A 20,324-nucleotide genomic window follows, 5' to 3' on the forward strand; every position below is an offset into this window, starting at 1 on the left:
TTTTTTTTTTTTGCTTCAGAATTTTGTTAATATTGGTTTTACATAGCATCATCTGTTGTAAAGTATTTGGGTTCCAGTATCTTTTGTTACTTTATTTTATTATTCATTTATTTCAATGTGTGCTGTTCATATTTGAAAACGATATTTCTATTTACCTGTGTTAAGATAGGAAAAGATAAGAAAACCTTTATTTGTCTCACAATGGGGAAATTAGCATTAGTTAATACATTAAACAAAAAATAAAAAATTGCTGCAAAATTTTATTTTCTTTACTAATCGATTATCGCTGCCACTTACTTTTATATTTCGTTGACAGTAGGTTTCTGACATGTTATTGGTTACATATTTTCATTCATACTCTATGAACTAAATAAATTTTGAAAATATTTTTCATCTTTCGTAATCGATTAACAACATCAGTTACTTTTCTAGTATTTTGTTGACAGTATATACTGTTCCTTATATTTTATTAGTTATATAATTGAATTCATAGTGGATATATTTAACATATTACTATTTGTTTAAAATATTTTAGGAATCATTTTTATCTTTAGTACAGTCATATAGTCATTGTTTTCAAGTTGACTTTATTATGCGTATATACGGCGTACACATTTTTTTTTATCATCAATACATATTTTGCTGAACAATTATTGGATTTCTGTGTCACAATTTGTCCTGAAACATTATGAACGTTATTCCTTTGTCCACACGAATTCTCTCTGTCAAGTGTTTATTGACACTTTCAACAGTGTTGAGAAGCCAATGAAGTCTTAAGTATTTGCTGTTGGGAGTACAAATAAATCTCAAACAAACAAAGACGACAAGTCACACCATTCAGCTCGGCTATCGATTAAAAAACACCCCCCAAAAAACTGCTCAGCATGGGACTCTTCCGCTGCCGGTACCACCGTACAATTCCGCCATTTGTTCACGCTGACTGATCTGGGAGGAGCCGCGCGTTTCCTCCATTAATCATATCGACCGCCGCTTGGCGGCATCGATTCTGCTTGGCTCTGTGTTTACAGGCTGCATGGGTGAGGCCGCCTGGTGGGTGGTCAGGCCTTCTAATGGTGAGGACAGTTGGAGAGTCTGGTTTGTTGTCACACATGTGCAATCTGGAGTTAGGTGTGAAAGTGGACCTCGGGTGGGTGTGAAGATGTAGGGCTGTGGATTCATTTTGTTTGGACAGGAGAAGGTGTCGGACCACCAACCACATTGTATCCAAACCTTTATTGGACAAAGGGACGCATTCATTGTTGAAGTCATGCATCTTGACTATGAGATTAACATTTTAGTACAGTATGTCTGGGAGGAGCCAAGTTTAGCCAGGATCGTTAGTGGAATTTATGGAGAGTCTTTGTCGCACGCATGTGCACTTCCATTTCATTCTCACTAGCTATCTTTCAATCAAACTACCCCCCCCCAACATTGGTTATTTGGCAGTGACCGGCAACTCATGACCTATTTTGCTGTGAATCGCACAAGAACTACAAGTACAAATTCTGCACTGATTAAAATGTGCCAGCTTGTGGCGCAGTCGCCGCGGAAGTACTGCTTTATTCCTTCCTGTTCAAATCCCCACACTGTACTTTTTTAAAATTTTTATTTATTTATGTACTCATTTATTTAATTATTCTCACAATTTCTTGCAGCCAGTCAGTCGGGAGTTGTAAACAAGCCATTTTGTTTCACATATTTAATGAAGAATTCAACTGTTATGCAGTGTAACAATTTCAATGTAGCTTGTAAAACATAAATAATTAGCAAAATGATTATGTGCCGACAAAAATAAAAGGTTATGGGAAGGATAAGTAAAGGTTCATAATAAAAAGAGTGATAAGATTATCGTAAAAAAAAAAAAAAAAAAGAGGTTGGGTTAGAATTAAGAAAAGTTCAAGAGTTTAACCTATGAAACAAATGTAACTAAGTTCAGGTATGATTCGGAAACACTAAGTTACTGGACAGATATTGCCATAATGACCACAGCTGGAACTGAGAGAGAGTAGAACCGTAACATGGCAGTCGACACATTATGATAAAATTAACAAATCATAAAATAGCCGATTCGCAGCAAGGCCAGAATTCCTCACTCCGCGATTGACCAATCAGACCCGTTCACAGCAAAATAACGCCAGCAGGAGCTTTGCCCATCATGCAAAATAACCTCCGTCCCTTTTCATAATCCACAGTACAGCATTAAAGAAACTACATGGAAATTCTGCAATCTGACAGTTGTGTTTGAACTATTTTGAAGCCGTTATCCCTGATATGGTGAGCTCAACATAAGAATAGCTATTTTGACCATCAGCCACAATCACTGGGGTTGCTGTTATGAAAGAACAGCCCCCCAAGTTGAGAAGGGCAAATGCCATTAGGACCATCGTCAGACATTTTACATTCGATATTGTACAATTCAAGAACCGTAGGATTCTTGACCAACACTATTTCTTATTACGGTGATCAACAAAAATGACAATGTTAAACTCTCGTGTCAGCCACGTTAAATTTATTATTATTGTTCATGGTGTAAGAGCAATACACAGTAGATGCTATAGAGGGGAAAAAGCCTCCAAACGTTTTAAAAATAATTATTAAATATAACACCGAGAAAACTAGTTGTAGGAATAGAATAAAAACACATTTTATACCTCAAATAAATCTCGTACATCCTTTAATCAGACTAAAAGTTTTAAAATTTTAAAAACATATTTCAACACCCAAAACTGACGTCTAACAAAAATTTGTGCAGACAAAACAGCATGTGGGGTCTGGCTACGGAAGCGCAGGGAGTCAAAAAGGCTCCATGAGGGTTAAAAACGTCCTCCTCCGTGTTAAAGATAGAACCGAACAGCCAGCATGGAGGCAGGCAGGTTACTTTGTGTCATCTGCTGATTCCCCCGAGGCCTGACAAAGCCCTTCGTCTTTCATTTGATCACTGCACCACGCACCTTCTCGAATGAAAACGGGTGTGGGGAGGAGGGTTATCTTATTCACCGTTTCAGGTCAGTCTGATAATACCAATATAAATTTTAATTGAACGTCACCAAAATGCCTTCCCCCAAAAATAACACAGGAATGACCAGACATGTTTAAGCGCCAACAAAACCATAGAAGAGGAATGTTGACATACCTCAACACGGTAATAAGTGCATATAAAACCACAAAAATGTTGTCACACCCGTATCCACAGTACACTAATATGTCGCTGGAAAACCATACAAGAAGCTACGCGAAAACGTACCTCGATGTATCCGGCCAACGATGGCACCACAACGGCCAAAACCAGAGCTAATATCACCGGGACGCAACCCATCTTCCACGAGTGGGAAATAACTCCTTCACAGAGCTGTCCGGCGTCAAGAAGGCACACTTATAAAGTCCCAGGGCACTTCACGACGACAGCCGCTTTTCGTCACTCGACGAGCGGGACTGAGTCCTGCTCCTGCTTATTTACACGGTCGCAGAAAAAAACGCAGAGAGGGCATAGAGTCACGGAGTGGCTCCGACGTAGAAATGTGGGCAGAGATTATTGGGAAGACTGCTCCGTGTATGGTGCCTCCTCCCTCATCTCTCCTCTCTCACTCTCTGCTGTGGCTCCTCCATTCGTACGTACTGTGGGCTGCACGCATTGCGCCCTCTGGTGGCAATCAAGGGAAACTCCAAGCTGTTCACCAAGTCTGTACTATTTTTTTTAATCAGATTTGATTCTGAATCTGCCCTCATTTGTTTTCTCGAGAACATTAGGTTTGTATAAACACAATAATTTTACACGCATTGCGCCCCCTGGTGGCAATCAAGGGAAACTCCAAGCTGTTCACCAAGTCCGTACTATTTTTTTTAATCAGAGATTGATTCTGAATCTGCCCTAAATTGTTTTCTCTCGAACATTATGGTTTGTATAAACACAATAATTTTATAATAATACACACCAAGGTCGGGTTTAGGTTTGCTGGCAGTCGCCCAAATGCAAACTCGCGTGGGAACAATAGCAGCTGGGGTGAGGGAAAATAAGCAATCAAACAAGCCAAATCGATAAAGGAGGTCTCTCTCCAATGACTTCAACGTGAACTTTCCATAGTGCATAATTACGTGGACAACGTTTCCTTCAACGTCACATCTCTCTCTTTCATTTATACCCCTGAAATAATGTGATTCGGTTTTTGGTTTCTGTAGAAAAGACCAAGTCATTTATTTTAGGAGGATGACAATATCAGATCAAATCTCTCCATAAAAAGTTTACAATCTGAGATTTTATTGTTATCTCAAAATCAGGTGTCTATCTATCATAAAGAACAGGGTTGAGTAACAGTGAGCTCCCCACCAACAATAATTTGAGAGTTTAGGAATTTAGACAAACAGTGCTACAGTTTAACGATGTCAGAAAATAAGGTGTTCTTGATTAACATTGCATGCATACGAATATGGACATTTTAAATAAAATGTCCATCTGAATCTATGTGCGTAATGTGTCAGTTGTAAAATTGTTTTGGATAGGCAAAACACCACCTGATCTTTCTGTACCATGTGTAGACCGCAAATCGTTTTCCCCATTGACTCCTACAAAACTTCACATCGTTTGGAATTGAATGAGATGCCCACTACAAACAAAAAAACAAACAAACACATAAATAAATTTATGTCGTTTAACAAATTAGAATGAAGCTTTGCATATTGGGGAAACTAGAGTACATAGTACATATAGTACAGTATATCATTAAAACGAGGTGAGGCGGCCCAGTTGCGGGCAAGTGGTTAGCGCGTCGGCCTCACAGCGCAGAGGTATCGGGTTCAATTCCAGCTCCGGCCTTCCTGTGTGGAGTTTGCATGTTTTCCCCGTGCCTGCGTGGGTTTTCTCCGGGTACTCCGGTTTCCTCCCACATTTCAAAAACATGCATGGCAGGCTGATTGAAAACTCTAAATAGTCCCTAGGTGTGAGTGTGAATGCGGATGGTTGTTCGTCTCTGCGAGCCCTGCGATTGGCTGGCAACTGGTTCAGGGTGTCCCCCACGTACTGCCCGAAGACAGCTGGGATAGGCTCCAGCACCCCCCACGACCCTTGTGAGGATAAAGCGGATCAGAAAATGGATGGATGGATGGATGGATAAAACGAGGTGAAAAAACGGAGAAAATGTGACAAGGTAATGAAGATGACGTCTCACTGACCATTGATTGCACTCCAGCAAGTCAACATATAAATTCGGCGTCCGGTAATAGAAAAGCAGTCTTAAAAGCAAATCCAACACATTCTGAAGTCAGTCCAGTATATTTTCGAGAGAAGGGGCCATGTGTGAGCTATTTTCACCGCGCCCTCCAGTTTGAAGTATGATTCGACTCTACCACATACAATATGGCGGCAAGAACGCCATAAGCTTTCGTGAACAAGGCGGAATCTTTATATGCTTCTCGTCCAGGCCACCAATGCGAGTAAATACACTGCAATCCCCAACTCCTTCACCAGAGGGTAGTGTAGTTGGTTAGTCTCAGAATAATTTCTGGAGATTTTGGTGATATTTTAAATTTCTTACAATTAAAAAAAGTAAATATGAGTACAGTATTTGATCTTGCTGAGGCGCACCTGTACTCATCAATACATAGCATTCCCTGAAATGTTCACCAGAGGGTAATACTAGTCTGTACTTCGTAATATTTGGTTTGGACCAATCGCGAGCGATCACAGATCCAGGCCTGCTCCTATTGGCTATGGCCATACCCCTCAACTCACCCGTTCACCCTCCTTCTCCAAATCGATACTTAAAAGATGACTGTGATATTTGCCTAGTTTTACAATAGTTAAGTTCACCATCACAACCACCTCGCGAGGCAACCAACATACATTGAATGAATGTGAGAATCGCGGGGAGAAGGAGGCTGAACGGGTGGGTTGATCTGTTTGGGCCGATGCTGTTCGTTGAGGTTCAGCAAACATGACATTAACAGGGTAAAGTAAACTGTAAATTGTAATTGCCCATTATTTTGGAAATACAGGTATACAATATATGTCACGTTGACAGGTGAGTGAGGCTCCACGTGATGAAATGAGGATGGAGCAGAGGCAGAGAGCATTTTTTGGGGTTTACATTTTTGGGTCACTGCAAGTGAATAATTTTAATTCGACATAAATGTTATTAATACGAGTCAGACTCAAACAGACATTGATTATAATTTTTTTTTTTTAAAGTAGGCTTCAACCAAGCATCTTTTTTCAGAAGCAGAGCCTGACCAGATCATGTTCTTGTTACATCATAACAAAAATGTCAGGTTGCCTGTAGCAGTTCAGTAATTTTCTTAATACAACACAGTATAATTTTGCATACATCTGGGTAAAAACAACAACAACAACAACCACCACCGCCACCACATGAGCAGTGTTATCCTCACTCATCAGCTGTCCAAGGGTTTTATTGCTCCCTGTGTTTTTTTTTTTGTTGTTTGGGAGATGGTCCAAAATGGCTTTTTAAGTCTTTTCGGTTGCCGCCTGCTGGTCGCTACAGTCATGAGAGCTCTGTGGAAACTTGAGGAGTCACAGATTGACATTAATATTAAACCACACTTTTCAGAGCTCAATCAGCAGACAAATTGATAATAGGGGAGAAATTGAATACAGTACAGTACTCATAAGAGTACAGCATAGTCAGAGAGATTGCAATCCTCCATCACAGGAAGTATCCAAGCCTTCTTGACTGTCAGTCTCCTGGGAGTTGTCTACGCGCTGGCCTGGGCTACCTCACCAGTCTGCCTCCTCTGGTTGTACGCATTGTACACATCCAGAAACATGTCCTTGCACGGTATGCATGCTTTCAGTTTGGAGCAGATGAGGAAGGAGCCGGCCATCTTGCGGTGGAGGGAGTAGGTCTCCTCTGGTGGAGGAGTGAGACGGTGTCGCAACATGACGGGGACGAGGTTCTGGATACGCTGGGTGGTGCTCTGGGTGCCAAAGTCAAAGGGCTCAGACGATGCAAAAGCTTCACCAAGAATCATTACAGCCTCCACATGAGCATCATTGAAGGTCTGAGGACAAATGAATCCATAACAAGAATCTTTAGCAAAAAAGTGTGCACAGCAAATAGAGAATTGGATGGGGAAATATGAGATATGACAGCCACAGCAAGCAGAGGAAAAATAGAGATGGGTGGAGTTCAAACAATATGAAAAATAAATGAGCACAATACAGGAAATTATTTGATCTTACCTTGGTCTCGAAACCTGTCAGGAACTTAAGGTCTTTTGATTTAGAGAGAACAGTGGCTCGATCACCGACAGAAGCTGCATGCACTACCTGTATACAATGGACAGACAAAGATACACCCAATTTTAAACACAAATCCGTTTTAAAAAAGAAACCCCCTATTAGATATTTTAGATCAGGGATGGGCAACTGGTTGGCCTGCGGGCCGCATACACCTACACTTGGAGCAGACCTCCATTTGATTTTTTTGAATATGACTAAAATGCTTCTCTAACACTGCACTTCTGAGTTGAAATGAGGCTGTTCATCACTGGATATAAATTGTGGCATCATTGAAGGCAGGGGTGTCAAACTCATTTCACATTGTGGGCCACATTCGGACTCGGTACATGTCAAGTGGGCCGGACCATTAACATTATACCATACTCTGCTATAAATAACCAAAATATCATGTCTTTCCTTTGTTTTGGTATAAAGAAGCATTGGCGCATTGATATCGTCTGCAGTAATGGGTCTGTCTCAGTGACAGACTGAGACTGCTGTTTTCTTCTCTCATCAAAACAATGTTGTCTTCTACTCTGATCAAAACAGTGTGCCCCCTAGCGGATAATCAATTAATTGCATTTTATTAAAAATATTCATTCCGTGTCTTTAATGCATTTTTTTTTCACTTTTAAATTATCCCGTGGGCCTGATCGAACCTCCTTGGGGGCCAGTTCAGGCCCGCGAGCCGCATAATTGACACCACTGATTGAAGGTGTCCATCCCTGTTTTAATCTTACCTCTATGTAGTCATTTGTAAATGATTCCGGGTAACTTCTGCACGCTCCAAAATCCAACAGAACTACCTGAAGAAATTTTGATTTGCAAACGTTGACTGACTTTCATCCAAATCAGCATTTAACTGTGGAATATGCCAGGTTTCTTACCTTGTTTGTTTCTGAATTGTAAAAGAAGTTGGCCCAGTTTGGGTCTGTCTGCATGAACCTGAACTCAAAAAGCTCCCTGAGACACAACTGGAGGATGTTGAAGCAGATCTGAAAAGTTTCAAATGAGGTATGGGAGTTGATTAATGATTAATATCATAAGAGTGATGTTGCTATTTGGTCCAATGCCGTCTAAAATTCTTATGAAATTAAAATAAAAGTATTTTTAAATATCTTAAAGTAAATGTGTCAGAATTGGAACAAAGACGAGGAATTTAAAAACTGTTTCGGCCCTGTGACATCGGCCCCCTTTATCGAAAACAGTTTAAATGAAGTAGACCTGGTTCCTGGTTTCTTGGTCCAAATCCACGCAGCGGTCCAGCGGAACCCCCTGCACCAGCTCCATTGCTAATACTCTCCGTGTTGACAGCTCATCGATAATCTCAGGAACCTGGAAAAACGCGTCTCCCTCCAGCAGTGATCTGGAGGCCGGAGATATAAATATAATCATGATGACAAAAAGAAGTCAAATCACCCTCAGAATAGCACAATCTAAACAATTCAACGCAATTCTTTTTCTACCTGCGGAATCTGATGTTTTACTGCCCCAGATGGGCAAGCGATAATTCAGTCAGGAAAAATTTATTCCATAGACTGGACCTTTACTCGGATTTGCACCAAAGTTTAATGAGACCATCCTTGCACTTGCACCACTGTGAGTGGTGAGCAGTAATTAAAAAAAAAAAAATCACTACTGATAAAACTTCCCAGCCGATGATGAGACTGTAAAATTGTGGCCTTTTGTTTAATGTGACACTCTAAATCTATTTTTTGTGCGTCGAGATAAAAAAGACTGGACCGAGGTTAAGTACAAACCTGGTCAACAAATGCAACGTCCTTATTTTTTTTTTTTTTAAACCTGAAAGACTTTTTAGGGGGTATTTGACTTATGGAGCACTTTTCTACCTTAAAGACACTAAAAGCGCTTTAACACTGTGACAACACTTCTCCAGTATCTCCTCATTCAACCTATAGATGACGTCGCATCAAGCGCAACGGGAGCTTTCAGCAATCCCGTAGACTGCTGTTCCCTCAAGCAGTAAATAACAGATATCTTGAACAAATTAAATGGCAATTGGAACATATTTGGGTTTCACACTCAATATTGTGGCATTCGAGGAGCTCATAACTTCAGCAAACCAAATCTAAACTCCAATACACAAACGTACCTAAATTTCTTGGCACACTCAGCCTCCCGGTCATAGTCGCACTCCCATGCCAGTTCTCGCTGAAGAACCTCCAAGCTGCTGTCTGCAAAGAGGCCTGGAAAAAGAATGAATCCATGCAAAACTAAGAATTCGAAAGCAAAGAAAAATTGTCAGGATTTTCTTCAAATGCAATAGCGTAGTTTCTGTAACTAAACAAACCATAAAACTCGATGAAAGATTTACATCTTAAGAACAAGCACTGTGGGGTGGGTTCAACAAAAGTAGCCGTATTGTTGAGTGTTTGAAAATGAACACCTGCCCAAAAATTACTCTTGAACAAGGATGCAACCGAAAGACCAGGAAATAGATAAGCAACAATCGCGCCACCCTGTGGTGTGAACTAAAAATGCCATGATGAAAAACAGTACAGTGGTACCTCTACTTACAAAATTAATTGCTTCTGGAAGAAATTTCTTAACTAGAAAATGTAAGTAGAGACGCGTTTTCCATGTAAATGCCCTATTCCGTTCCAAGCCCCCCCTAAATTCAGACATAAATGTTTTCTAAAGCATAAAAATGCATCAAAATATGTAACAAATACATGCTACAATTAGATTATTGCGCAATAAATGAGAGTTGTGCATAATGTAAAAAACAAAGAATAAAGAATAAAAATGATGGTCATTTAACTTTTAACTGCGTCCTCATCGTGTTTTGCCGTCTTTAGTTCATGTTCTCTCTCAGAAGTGGTTTTTGCCTGGCGTTTTGTAAAGAACTGATCCAAGGATGTTTGCTTTTGTCGGCTTTTAACAATCCTTCGAAATTGTCCATGGCAAACATCAGCATAGTGAGCGATCGCTCAACTGGTGAACACTTTTTTTGGGTGATTCACATTTACGTAAAACTATCGGAGCACCTCATTGCCTGAGGGGCGAATGACGAGGACGGTGCATAGACACAAATGTATCTATCTACACACATAGACACATACGGTAGAAGTCCCTCTTAGCCAATGGGATGCCAGGAAGATGCTCGGTAATAGCCAATGGCAGAGCAGCTATAAGTATGTTGCGTTCCGGAAACTCTGAGCTGCACGGAGCAGCCCATACTGTATTTTTACCTTTCGTATCTTGAAATTTCTTTCGTAACAAGAGGCAATATTTTCCTTTTGAGGCGTTTCGTAACTTGAAAATTTTGTTTCAAGAGACATTCGTAAGTAGAGGTACTACTGTAAAGTATGATGGTAGACAAGAGTTGTCCCATTCTGATCATGTGACCAGAAATCCAATCAGGTAATTTTCATCTGATCGGCGTTGGGCAAAAATCATCCTTTTTTTCTTCTTAAGTTTTAAAGGATTTTGAGTGACCAAATAAGTTTGAGGTGCAAAAATGTTGCAAAATGGCATGGTTTTATATCACACAATGTAACATTTTGGATTTGTGTGGTGGCTTATAATAGGGAAGAGGCAGAAAACCACATCCACACCAGTGCAAGGATTCCACAAAATGCTTCTTGTAACCAGCCATCACGTTGGGATGCCTTTATTAGAATAAATGAATAAAAATTTAAGGGAGTTGAGACAATTTGGTTGTGCACCGTTGTTTGCTTCTGAATGCATAGGTGAGATTATCAGATCAGGACTCGTTACATACATTACTAAAAAGTGCCTTTCGACATAAACTAGAGTCTTCTCGACCGTATGCAGTCCATAGGTAGTTTAATACAAACGTTAAAGTGTTATAAATTACGTCAAATGACTGAAGCACTGATCCAGTCAAAATAAACGAATAAATAAATCAATTAAATTTACATTTAAAACTGGAAAAACAGATGTTATTGTAGTTACAGATATAAATTGGGAATTTCTCCATTGTGAGACAAATAAAAGTTTTCTTATCTTACCTTCAGGTAGAACCACACTCAATTTCAGCACTGACATGAGGTTGTTTATGTCACTATGGATACTCTCTGCCACTCCGGGGTACTAAGAAGAAAACAAAAAAGAAGATCAATGCTAAGTCAGAGGATAATATTACATTTCCAACCTACCTGGATCTTCATTGCGATTTCTCTGCCATCTTTTAAAACCCCATGATGCACCTGTCCAATGGAAGCTGCGGCAAAGGGTTTGTCCTCAAAGGATGACAGCCTCTCTCTCCAACCCGGACCCAGCTCTTTCTCTAAAACATTCTACAAGTATGGTGCACATGGGGAAAAAATGTAGAAATCACATGGATAGAACATAAGGATACAAAGCCTTTGTTTGTTTAAAAAAAAAAAAAAAAAAAAAAAGCATTTCATGTCGTGAATATGGGTATTGTGTGTAGAATTTTGTAGAACTTTGGAATAAGGCTGTGAACATATATTGTGTGGAAGAAGTGAAGCACTGTGAATCATTTTCAGATGCACTGTATGCCTGTGCAACAAAAAAAATTAGCTGCAGTTGAAAATGTTGCAACATCCCTGCTTACATTCATTTGCCTCGTGGGCATGAAGTCTGCACTCTGCCGCACCCTCTCAAAGATCTTTTGAAGCTGGGGGTTGATGAAGGAATTGTCTGGGGAGGGGAAAAAATACAAAGCTTGTTCGAGACCGTAAAATATTTGAACATTCACCCGCACAAACGTAGGAAGGGCCACTACGCAGTGATTACAGGAGTGTGGCACTTACCTTGTATGCTTAGCATCTGTCCTATCTTAAGCGCAGCTCCGCGTACTTTGCACAGTGTGTTGACAATTCTCTCTGCATTGGCTTCTGACAGGAGGGGGGAATCTAACAAGGCATTCATGTCTACAAGAAGAGTGACGTGTGAGTACATGCAAAAACGAGGACAAGGAAAAATTAAACATCCAGGTTTAGAAGATTCAAGCCGTCTTCACTGGAGTTGGGAATCTCAGGCAGGAGGCCGATTCGATACGTCTCTCTATATACAGGCTGTGATTTGATTGGGAAAAAAAATTGATTTTTCAGGGCGGAATGGTTCAGCGATGTGATTCGATTGAGTTTGGGAGCAATACGGTGAGTTTCAATACGATAATTCAATTTGATATTCCTGATTTCTGTGATATTTGCATACAAAACTTCCAGTTCATCACATCCATTTTAATATCACACAGCAACTACCCAAGGAAATCTAAAATGCAGTTTCTAAATGCCAATTTCATTGAGTAAGGCACAAAAAAAAAAAAAATCCAAAAGTACCAGTCCTTATGGGAATAAGTAAAAAGGGGAGCCCCTTGGTACATCGCAAAGTAACTGTGACTAATGACAGGGAAAGCCGAGTTGTACTTCACAGGCAACACCCTAGCACACCATTTGTTGAATCGAGAAATCACACAAATAGAATCTGACAGACAAAGTGAAGTAGGCTACAAGAAACAAACGCATCATGCCACGATTCAAAGAAATTCACGAAAAAAATGAGGAAAAAAAAGTACCGGTACTTGAAATCCATCAGTCTGGAAAAGGTTATAAAGTCATTTCCATGATTCTGGGGCTTCAGAAAACCACTGTCAGAGCCATTCTCCACAAATGGATGAAAATGGGAACAGTGACGCGAATTCCCAGGAGTGGTTGACCAGCTAAAATTATTCCCAATTACACGACTCATCCAGGAGGTTGCGAAAGAAGAAAAAAAAAAGATTTGTGTGTCTGTGTGTGTTTTATTAACATGATATATTTTTGTGTTACTGTACACTGCACCCTAAGCATCTATCAGTTTCACTCTCATGAACAAAGAATTAAAAAAAAATCAAATATAGCATGACCTGCATCACTGGAAGTTGTTAGTACTCAGCAGTCTGCAATTGCAACATGAGATCAGAGCTGTCGCGATATTTTTTTATTTATTCTTCTATTTCAAAGTTTGTTTCGTCTGAGCCTCTCAATGTCCGCTCCACAACTGCACAATTATTGTATTTAAGGGTTTCTGGTGGATTTTGTATCGATTGAAGAGTCTGCTACCGATGCACTCGTATCTCTCTCTCCTTGATGAACAGATATCCGGTAGATTCGGTTTATCTTTCCATAACCTTGTCTCCAAGCATTTTACCTCTTGGCCACCCTAAAAGCCATTTTCAGAGAATGTTCGGACAGATGGAAATTACCTTTTTGTTTGCCTCCCAGTGACTGCTTCGCTACTTCTGCGAGGGCACCAATCCCCAGACCGATTGCCAGTCCTGTGGCAAAGACATGTTTCATGCGGGGCTTGCCAAATTTCAAAACTCCAATCGGATTATTCATACCTCCAAAATTAACCAGCCTGCTGATTCTTGTTGCAGGCACCTTCCTCTCTCGAGCACGGTCATTCAGCTAAATGAAGATAAACCACAATTTATTGTAAACATGGCATATTAATTATCCAGTCTCTACCCATCACACAATTACAGGGGTGCCCAACCTAATTTTGACCGAAGATCTAATTTTCAAGCAACCAACCTCCTGCGATCGAGCCAATAACGCATTTACACGCGTACAAGAGTTTGTGAGTTTATGAAAGGGAAATCACTTGAGTAGCGACCTGACGCGGAGGCATGGGACGCAATTGTGCAGCGTGTTCAGAGCAAGAGCATCACTATCGTAGCTCACGTGTATTGTTTTAAAAGGCTTCTCCTGGCCCTCCGGATTCCCATTCTTTGCCAGTGCCATCGCTGAATTGCAGATGAAACCAACTCTGAATGAGAAAAATAGTAACAACAATAAAAGACATTTTAGCGCAACATCTCTGATCGCAAGCTCCAATTGCAGACTGCTGACTGCTAACAACTCCCGGTGATGCAGGTCACGCACCACCGGAGGTTAAAAGTGAACTGTTTTTTTTTTTATTTTTATTACTGCTGTATTTTATTTTTTTTAGTAGTTTTTTTCTGTCAAAGTGATAGGATTCATAGGGTGCAGTGCACACTAACACAAAAATATATCAATGTTCATAACAGGCACACAGACACACAAATCTTTTTTCCCTCATTTCCCGCTAAAGCCCTCGTGACTGACTTGGGACCAGTCTGCGGACTACCGGTGGATCGCAATCGACTGATTGGGCACCCCTGCACTATTATTTATTTAGAATAGTGACTAAAAAGACAATAACAGTAAACCAAATCATAAGCTGTGACAGTGTTTAAAAAGAAGAAAACAATCCATGCATTTATTTGCAGCACTTACAAAACCCCGAAAGACCATAAATGTAGTGCCGGAATTTTCTCCGCGATGGATTTGATGCTCAGTGCGGCAATAAGCCATTAAATTGAAAAGTACAATTCAACATTAACCCATTTAATTCAGTGTGTCAAGAGTAACTCGACGTACCCTCTGTCGAGCAGGTTTGACCAAGCTCTGCTTGACCTCCCTCGCCTTCTTGATATCTTCTGGTGTGAGTCTGGTCACCACCGTATCATGGACACATCTGGTCAGGTGGTAAAATCTATTGGACGCAAACGTCGTGTGGAGGAAGCGTGTGTTCTGACCTGGCCAGCCAGGACCTGATGAAGATGACCCTGGACTAGGATGGACTCCTATGGTAGATCACAGCAAGCACCGTTCTTATTCAATACATCTAAATTGAGCCAACTGAAATACATATAGTTCAACCAAATGAAAAGAAATGATAAATAAGAATATCTTAGGGCCACCGCACCCTTTGAGCAATACAGTTGAAATCCACTGCGCACTAGCGCAAAAAAAAGAAAGTGCAGTTTTATTTTTGTTATACAACTTAATGACAGCCAACACCATGAACCAAGTCCGCCATGAATTACAAGTAATTAAATTCACCTTGTACTGCTATTCCGCTTCAATGACAAATTACAATTTTCTGCTACCACACAAGTGTTTGTTGTGTTTGCGTTACGTGCATCAACATGTGTGTTGTTCCAAACAAATTTGTCCATGCTGATGCATTACATGGCGATGGGATATGTGGACTCCCAGCGATATCAACTCTGTCAACCAGGATTGCGTTGTGAGGCTCCATATACAATATGTACTTTTTTTTCATGTTTCTGTTACAAATCTGTGAATAAAATATTTGAGTAAGTTCTCATTTAAAAAACTTGTGTAGGATTAAAAAGTGCCACATTGTATTGGCCCACCCTGCAAGTGTACCATTTGGACTTGCAAACATTAAAGGAGGCATGTGGTTGGTCGGACTCAGGCTGAGCTTTACATCCAACTTGAATGTTCATATCTTAATGACAACACGCTAACGATATATCACTCAGCCCTATTAGCATAGATGGCAATGGCGAGTGATGAAAAAAGTGGAAAGGGCGTGGCCTGGCCGGGGGCGTGGTTGCTTATAAAAGTGGCACTAAACATGCTGAAGATAGTGTATTGAATTTACACACTATTTGAAAATTGAACAGAAAAATATCCCAAGATCGCCACTATTCTTTCAAGTGAAAAGTTGTGCAATTTTGCTTATGCATTCCTGGTGAGCATATGTAACTCCAGATTTGCTGCTCAAAATCAAAACTAAAAAAAGTAAACACATTCCCTGCCATATTTAAGATTTGTTCATGACTTGTATTCACAAAGTATTGTGTAAATGTGATAAAAAGCTGTTGATTCTTACCTCATACAGTAACGTCTTTAGTTGTATCCGCTGACTAAGTTTGTTTGAAAAATGCCGATCCCAAAGAATAATTGCTCGGTCGAATGGCGATTTTGTCGGCATGTTTTTTTCACTTTTGTTGCATGATCTGTCAGTGCGACGCATCCACGGGAGCCAAAGTTAATTAAGTCACTCCAATACACACAATAATCTTTGCCTGCTGCGTCTGGTTTCTTCAAAAATTGTCCAAGAGCTTCTGTAACTTCGTCGAACTTGGAACCAATTTTAACCTTTACAGTGACTTTTCTGTCAAGCCAGTCCCATCGGAATTTATTCTTGACATTTGAGTCAATTTCTAGGATTAAAGACTCCTGATCTTTCGTCAAAAATTTCATAATTCCGCTCAAAACGATCCCAGAACAATGAATTTGCGAGACAATCAGGCCGCCATGAATCAGGTAAAACAATATGTTACATGCAATTTGATTGGTCCAATCGCTTGTAGTTAACCACGATTCACAAAAATGATCAATTTAAGAAATAAAACGGCGGATTTCCGCGGATCCACGGAAAATTGCCATCTATGTATTAGTGGGCAAGAACTACGAATTGTGTCTGCAGTGTTGCCGACTTAACTACCGATATGTTTTTGCAATGTTTAGCGACTTTTCTATCATCTCGAGCAACAATTTTCCCAAAAAAGAGACAAGCAAAAAATGCAAACAGTGTTAGCAGCATTCTTATTTCCTGCACAATGGAGGGAAGAGGGCCAAGAGAATTTGTAAATCTACAGTTTCATAGACTGTACGTATTTGGGTGTATTCTAAGACATCACTGTATCATTATACATCAATGTCAATAATATATTTCCCACTTATCTATTTTGGAGTCCTGGCTAGGAACAGCGATAATGAGTTGGTGGTTGGCGTACAAAATTAATATTCAATTTGTCAAGTCTAAAGATGTCATTTGAATTGCCGCTTGTAATTTTGTTTCAAATGTACTGTATATTTCCTTAACAATACATATAATATCTACACTCGGAGCAAATTATTGAAACAAGACTGTATGATATTTGTAAATACAAGCTCAAAACTGAGATTACCGTGTTGGCTTGGCCCACGGCATGTGGCCCCTTTGCAAAATTAATTGCCCACCACTGGTGAAAATAGTTACAGTACCAAAATATCTGTCGCCACCCCCTCCCCGCTGGACTGAGATGATTTTCCGAACATTCTGCTATGATGATAATGAATAACTAAAGGTAAAGACAATACCTGGAGCACTGTCGTCCGTCTGGGTTTTGTCATTAACATCAGGAGGGAACTCTGAGCCCATAGCCCATTTGGTAGCTTCATCAGTATCCACATTTTCCCAGCCCTCCATATCCGGAAAGACATCCTCCTTGACAGACTGTTGCTAAGGACATGATTGGAAAGGTAATTAAATTACAAAACTGCGATACATCTACAATCGAGCCACATAATTCTCTTCAGGAGTTGTTATCAAACATTTTTGTGAATAGAGTTCGTTACAAATTTCAAAAAACGCAAAATGATGGATGCACTGTGAATAAGACATAAACTATCACAATGTAAACTGAATTTCCTACAGGAGACATTATTTTTTTTCACAATTTCAAATCAATTCCCAGGCGTCTTAGTAACATGTCTTCAACATGCTTTCATCAAAATACAACGATCAAGAATTACAGATCCGGCGGTCAACACCCTCATTTTTAATATTAATTTGATCTTTCTGAAATGAGACTTTGAGGGGGGCTGCCCTGTGTCATCCAGTCAGCAACCGGTGTCCATGTACTGGAGATGACAGATTTTGTTACAATGATGACTCGAGGTCTGAATGTTGCATGTGAGCCCCCACAAAGATAGCATGGATTGCATTTTCTCAACATAAATCAGCAGTTCATCACCAAGCCAGTTTTTATTTTTTGCAAGTTTAGTCCCTAAAAAAATCACATTTGCAAGAGGGAAACACAGCATAGGAATTCTTACCGCATTGCTCCCACCCATGAAGGTGCTCACAAGGCCTTCCACCACTTCCTGAGCAACTTTAACTCCTGCTCCCAATGAGGAGTTGCAGGTAATTAATCTTAACTGTTCCCCCTGTGTGGTGATCAGAGCATATCCGACTTTATTTGCCCCGCGTAGTACCTGCAGGACTTCTGACATCACCACTGCGGACAGAGAGGTGGAGAAGTTATAACATGAGAATAGCTGAGGAAAAGCACTTTAAGAACCTTCCAGTACATTTGCTGAATTTTGCTTTGTGGAAATACAATACACACCGTGATAATGGTTTGTCAGTGTATCAGACCCTGTGCTTTATGTTTGTCATTCTGGTGGATGGTTTAACCTAGGGCAAGTCCTCATGAGCCCCCATCCAACCTGTTTTAGATGTCTCCCTCCTCCAACACACCTGATTCAAACGATCAGCTAAATAGCAAGCTTTGCAGAAGCCTGATAACGATTCTGACCATTTGAATCAGGTGGATTGGAAGAGGAAGACATCTAAAACTGGCTGGATAGGGGCTCTCGAGGATCGGACTTGGGCAACTATTACTGAACCCGTTTGTGTTTTCATCACGTGTCCGCATCACCAATCTAGTGTTGTCAGCAGTACGGATAATCAAGTGGTTAATACAAAACACGCGGGTACTATAGTTTACTCGAGCAATGACAGCCATCCATCCATTTTCAACACCGCTTATCTTGAAGGGGGCCAGGAATTGCTGGAGCCTATCCCAGTTGACTTCAGGCGGAAGGGAGAAAACACCTTGAACTGGTCGCCAGCCAGTCGCATGGCACATATCGAGACAAACAACCATTCGCACCCACATCGACACCGTCACTGAGTGATCCCTGAGTGATCCCACGCTGCCCGCACACAAGTCAGGCGAGTGTACCAGTCCACCATCAGAAACTGCAGAAACAGCCTTTCCTGCGTTTTTATGCTAACTAAGAAAAAAGCGGGCGCGGGCGATATTGACACAAACACAACTATTCCTCAAAGTGTGATAACGAATGCAGTATTACCAAAAATTATTATACTTACTTTTTCAGAATGGCTACAGTTCACCTTACGTATTTACAATTCGACCCTTGAGGTCGCCTTGTGTGTGCAAGGCAAAATATGCTTACGGAAGACGCGGAAGTGAAGTTTTGACCAACGTCATAGCGATCCAATCACATCGCCCAAAACAGATGCTTAAAAAAAATTGGGCGTAATTATTAGGCCAATGAAAGAAACGAATTGATGACAAAGGGCGTCTAGTCGAGAGAATGTGTCCAGTCGGATACATTGTAAGGAGGGACTAAAACGAAGGAGGCCAATTGGAATCGAGGGGAGGTTGCAAGTTTCGAGGACGCCACGTTGCACGTGCACTGTTGGAAGGTAACGGCTTCGATTCTAGCTCCGGCCTTCCTGTGTGGAGTTTTCATGTTCTCCCCGTTCCTGCGTGGGTTTTCTCCGGGTACTTCGGTTTCCTACCGCATTCCAAAAACACACATGGAAGGTTCATGGAACACTCTAAATCAGGGGTGTCAAACTCAGTTCCTGGAGGGCCGCTGTCCACCATGTCTTCCAAGTCTCCCTGTTGCAACACACCTTGATTCAAAATGATCAGATCATCAGCAAGCTCTGCCGAAGCCTGGCGTTAAACCTGTTCATTTGAATCAGATGTGTTGCAACAGGGAGACTTGGAAAACATGCAGGACAGCGGCCCTCCAGGATCTGAGTTTGACACCCTTGCTCTAAATTGTCCCTAGGTGTGAATGTGAGAGTGAAAGGTTGTTCGTCTATGTGTGCCCTGAGATTGGCTGACAACCAGTTCAGGGCGTATCCCGCCTACTGCCCGAGGACGGCTGGGATAGGCGCCAGCACGCCCCGCGAGCCTTGTGAGGATAAGCCGATCAGAAAATGGGTAGATGGATGGATGGGTTGTTCGGGACCTGCTCAGTGCTCAGCACTTCCCCTTGTGCGTGCATGTGTGTGAAACCTCGTGATGTTATTGCTGCATTCGAGGAAGGTGGGAAATCGTAGGAATCCCACTCGGATTGTCCTGATTCCGACCTCAAAGCGTTCGAGCCAAGTGTAAACAATGAAGTCTGATTCCGACAAATTGTTTCTTGTTTTGGTTCATCACATTTCCCTCCTCCAAAAAAAACGTTTTTATAATTTTCGTAAATTATATATCTCCAAAGTATTTCATTCATTTCACCGAATAACATGCAGGAAAATGACGGCATATATTTATGCAGTTAGTGTAAATCTTGTTGCATTACCTGAAGTTATTTTAAATAACTAATGTAGTAATAGGTAAATCTAAATATATGTTTATAATCTTGGAAATTATGTTTTGCCATTCACTCTCCATGGGATAGCCATTGTCAAGCGACGTCACATTGAAGTCAGTCGGTGAACTCGGTCC

At 40.8% G+C, this 20,324-nt stretch overlaps 2 protein-coding genes across 3 annotated transcripts in view; both read right to left on the reverse strand.

Moving 5' to 3' along the window:
• Positions 1-3,541, reverse strand: part of aplp2 (amyloid beta (A4) precursor-like protein 2) — a 62,318-nt gene extending 58,777 nt beyond the window's left edge. Inside the window, exon 1 of the mRNA XM_019861189.1 lies at positions 3,245-3,541. Within this exon, the coding sequence (XP_019716748.1) occupies positions 3,245-3,316 (72 nt within the window). The 5' untranslated portion in view covers positions 3,317-3,541. The remainder of the gene's footprint in view (positions 1-3,244) is intronic.
• Positions 3,542-6,103: 2,562 nt separating this feature from the next.
• On the reverse strand, positions 6,104-19,064 carry coq8b (coenzyme Q8B). Of its 2 annotated transcripts, none has more exons than XM_019861513.1 (16): positions 18,950-19,064; positions 17,890-18,071; positions 17,152-17,293; positions 14,632-14,837; positions 13,569-13,635; positions 13,431-13,502; positions 11,995-12,114; positions 11,796-11,881; positions 11,374-11,514; positions 11,227-11,308; positions 9,345-9,438; positions 8,456-8,597; positions 8,119-8,226; positions 7,972-8,037; positions 7,193-7,279; positions 6,104-7,011 (listed from the first exon to the last, which is right to left on the reverse strand). In XM_019861513.1, coding segments are annotated over exons 1-16 (1,902 nt in total). In that variant the 5' UTR covers positions 18,951-19,064; the 3' UTR covers positions 6,104-6,705. The 2 variants fall into 2 exon arrangements, with proteins under 2 accessions (XP_019717072.1, XP_019717071.1); XM_019861512.1 differs by lacking the exon at positions 18,950-19,064 and adding an exon at positions 18,564-18,606.
• Positions 19,065-20,324: the final 1,260 nt, after the last annotated feature.

Source organism: Hippocampus comes, unplaced genomic scaffold (assembly GCF_001891065.2).
Source record: "Hippocampus comes isolate QL1 unplaced genomic scaffold, H_comes_QL1_v1.1 scaffold122, whole genome shotgun sequence".
NCBI lineage: Eukaryota > Metazoa > Chordata > Actinopteri > Syngnathiformes > Syngnathidae > Hippocampus > Hippocampus comes.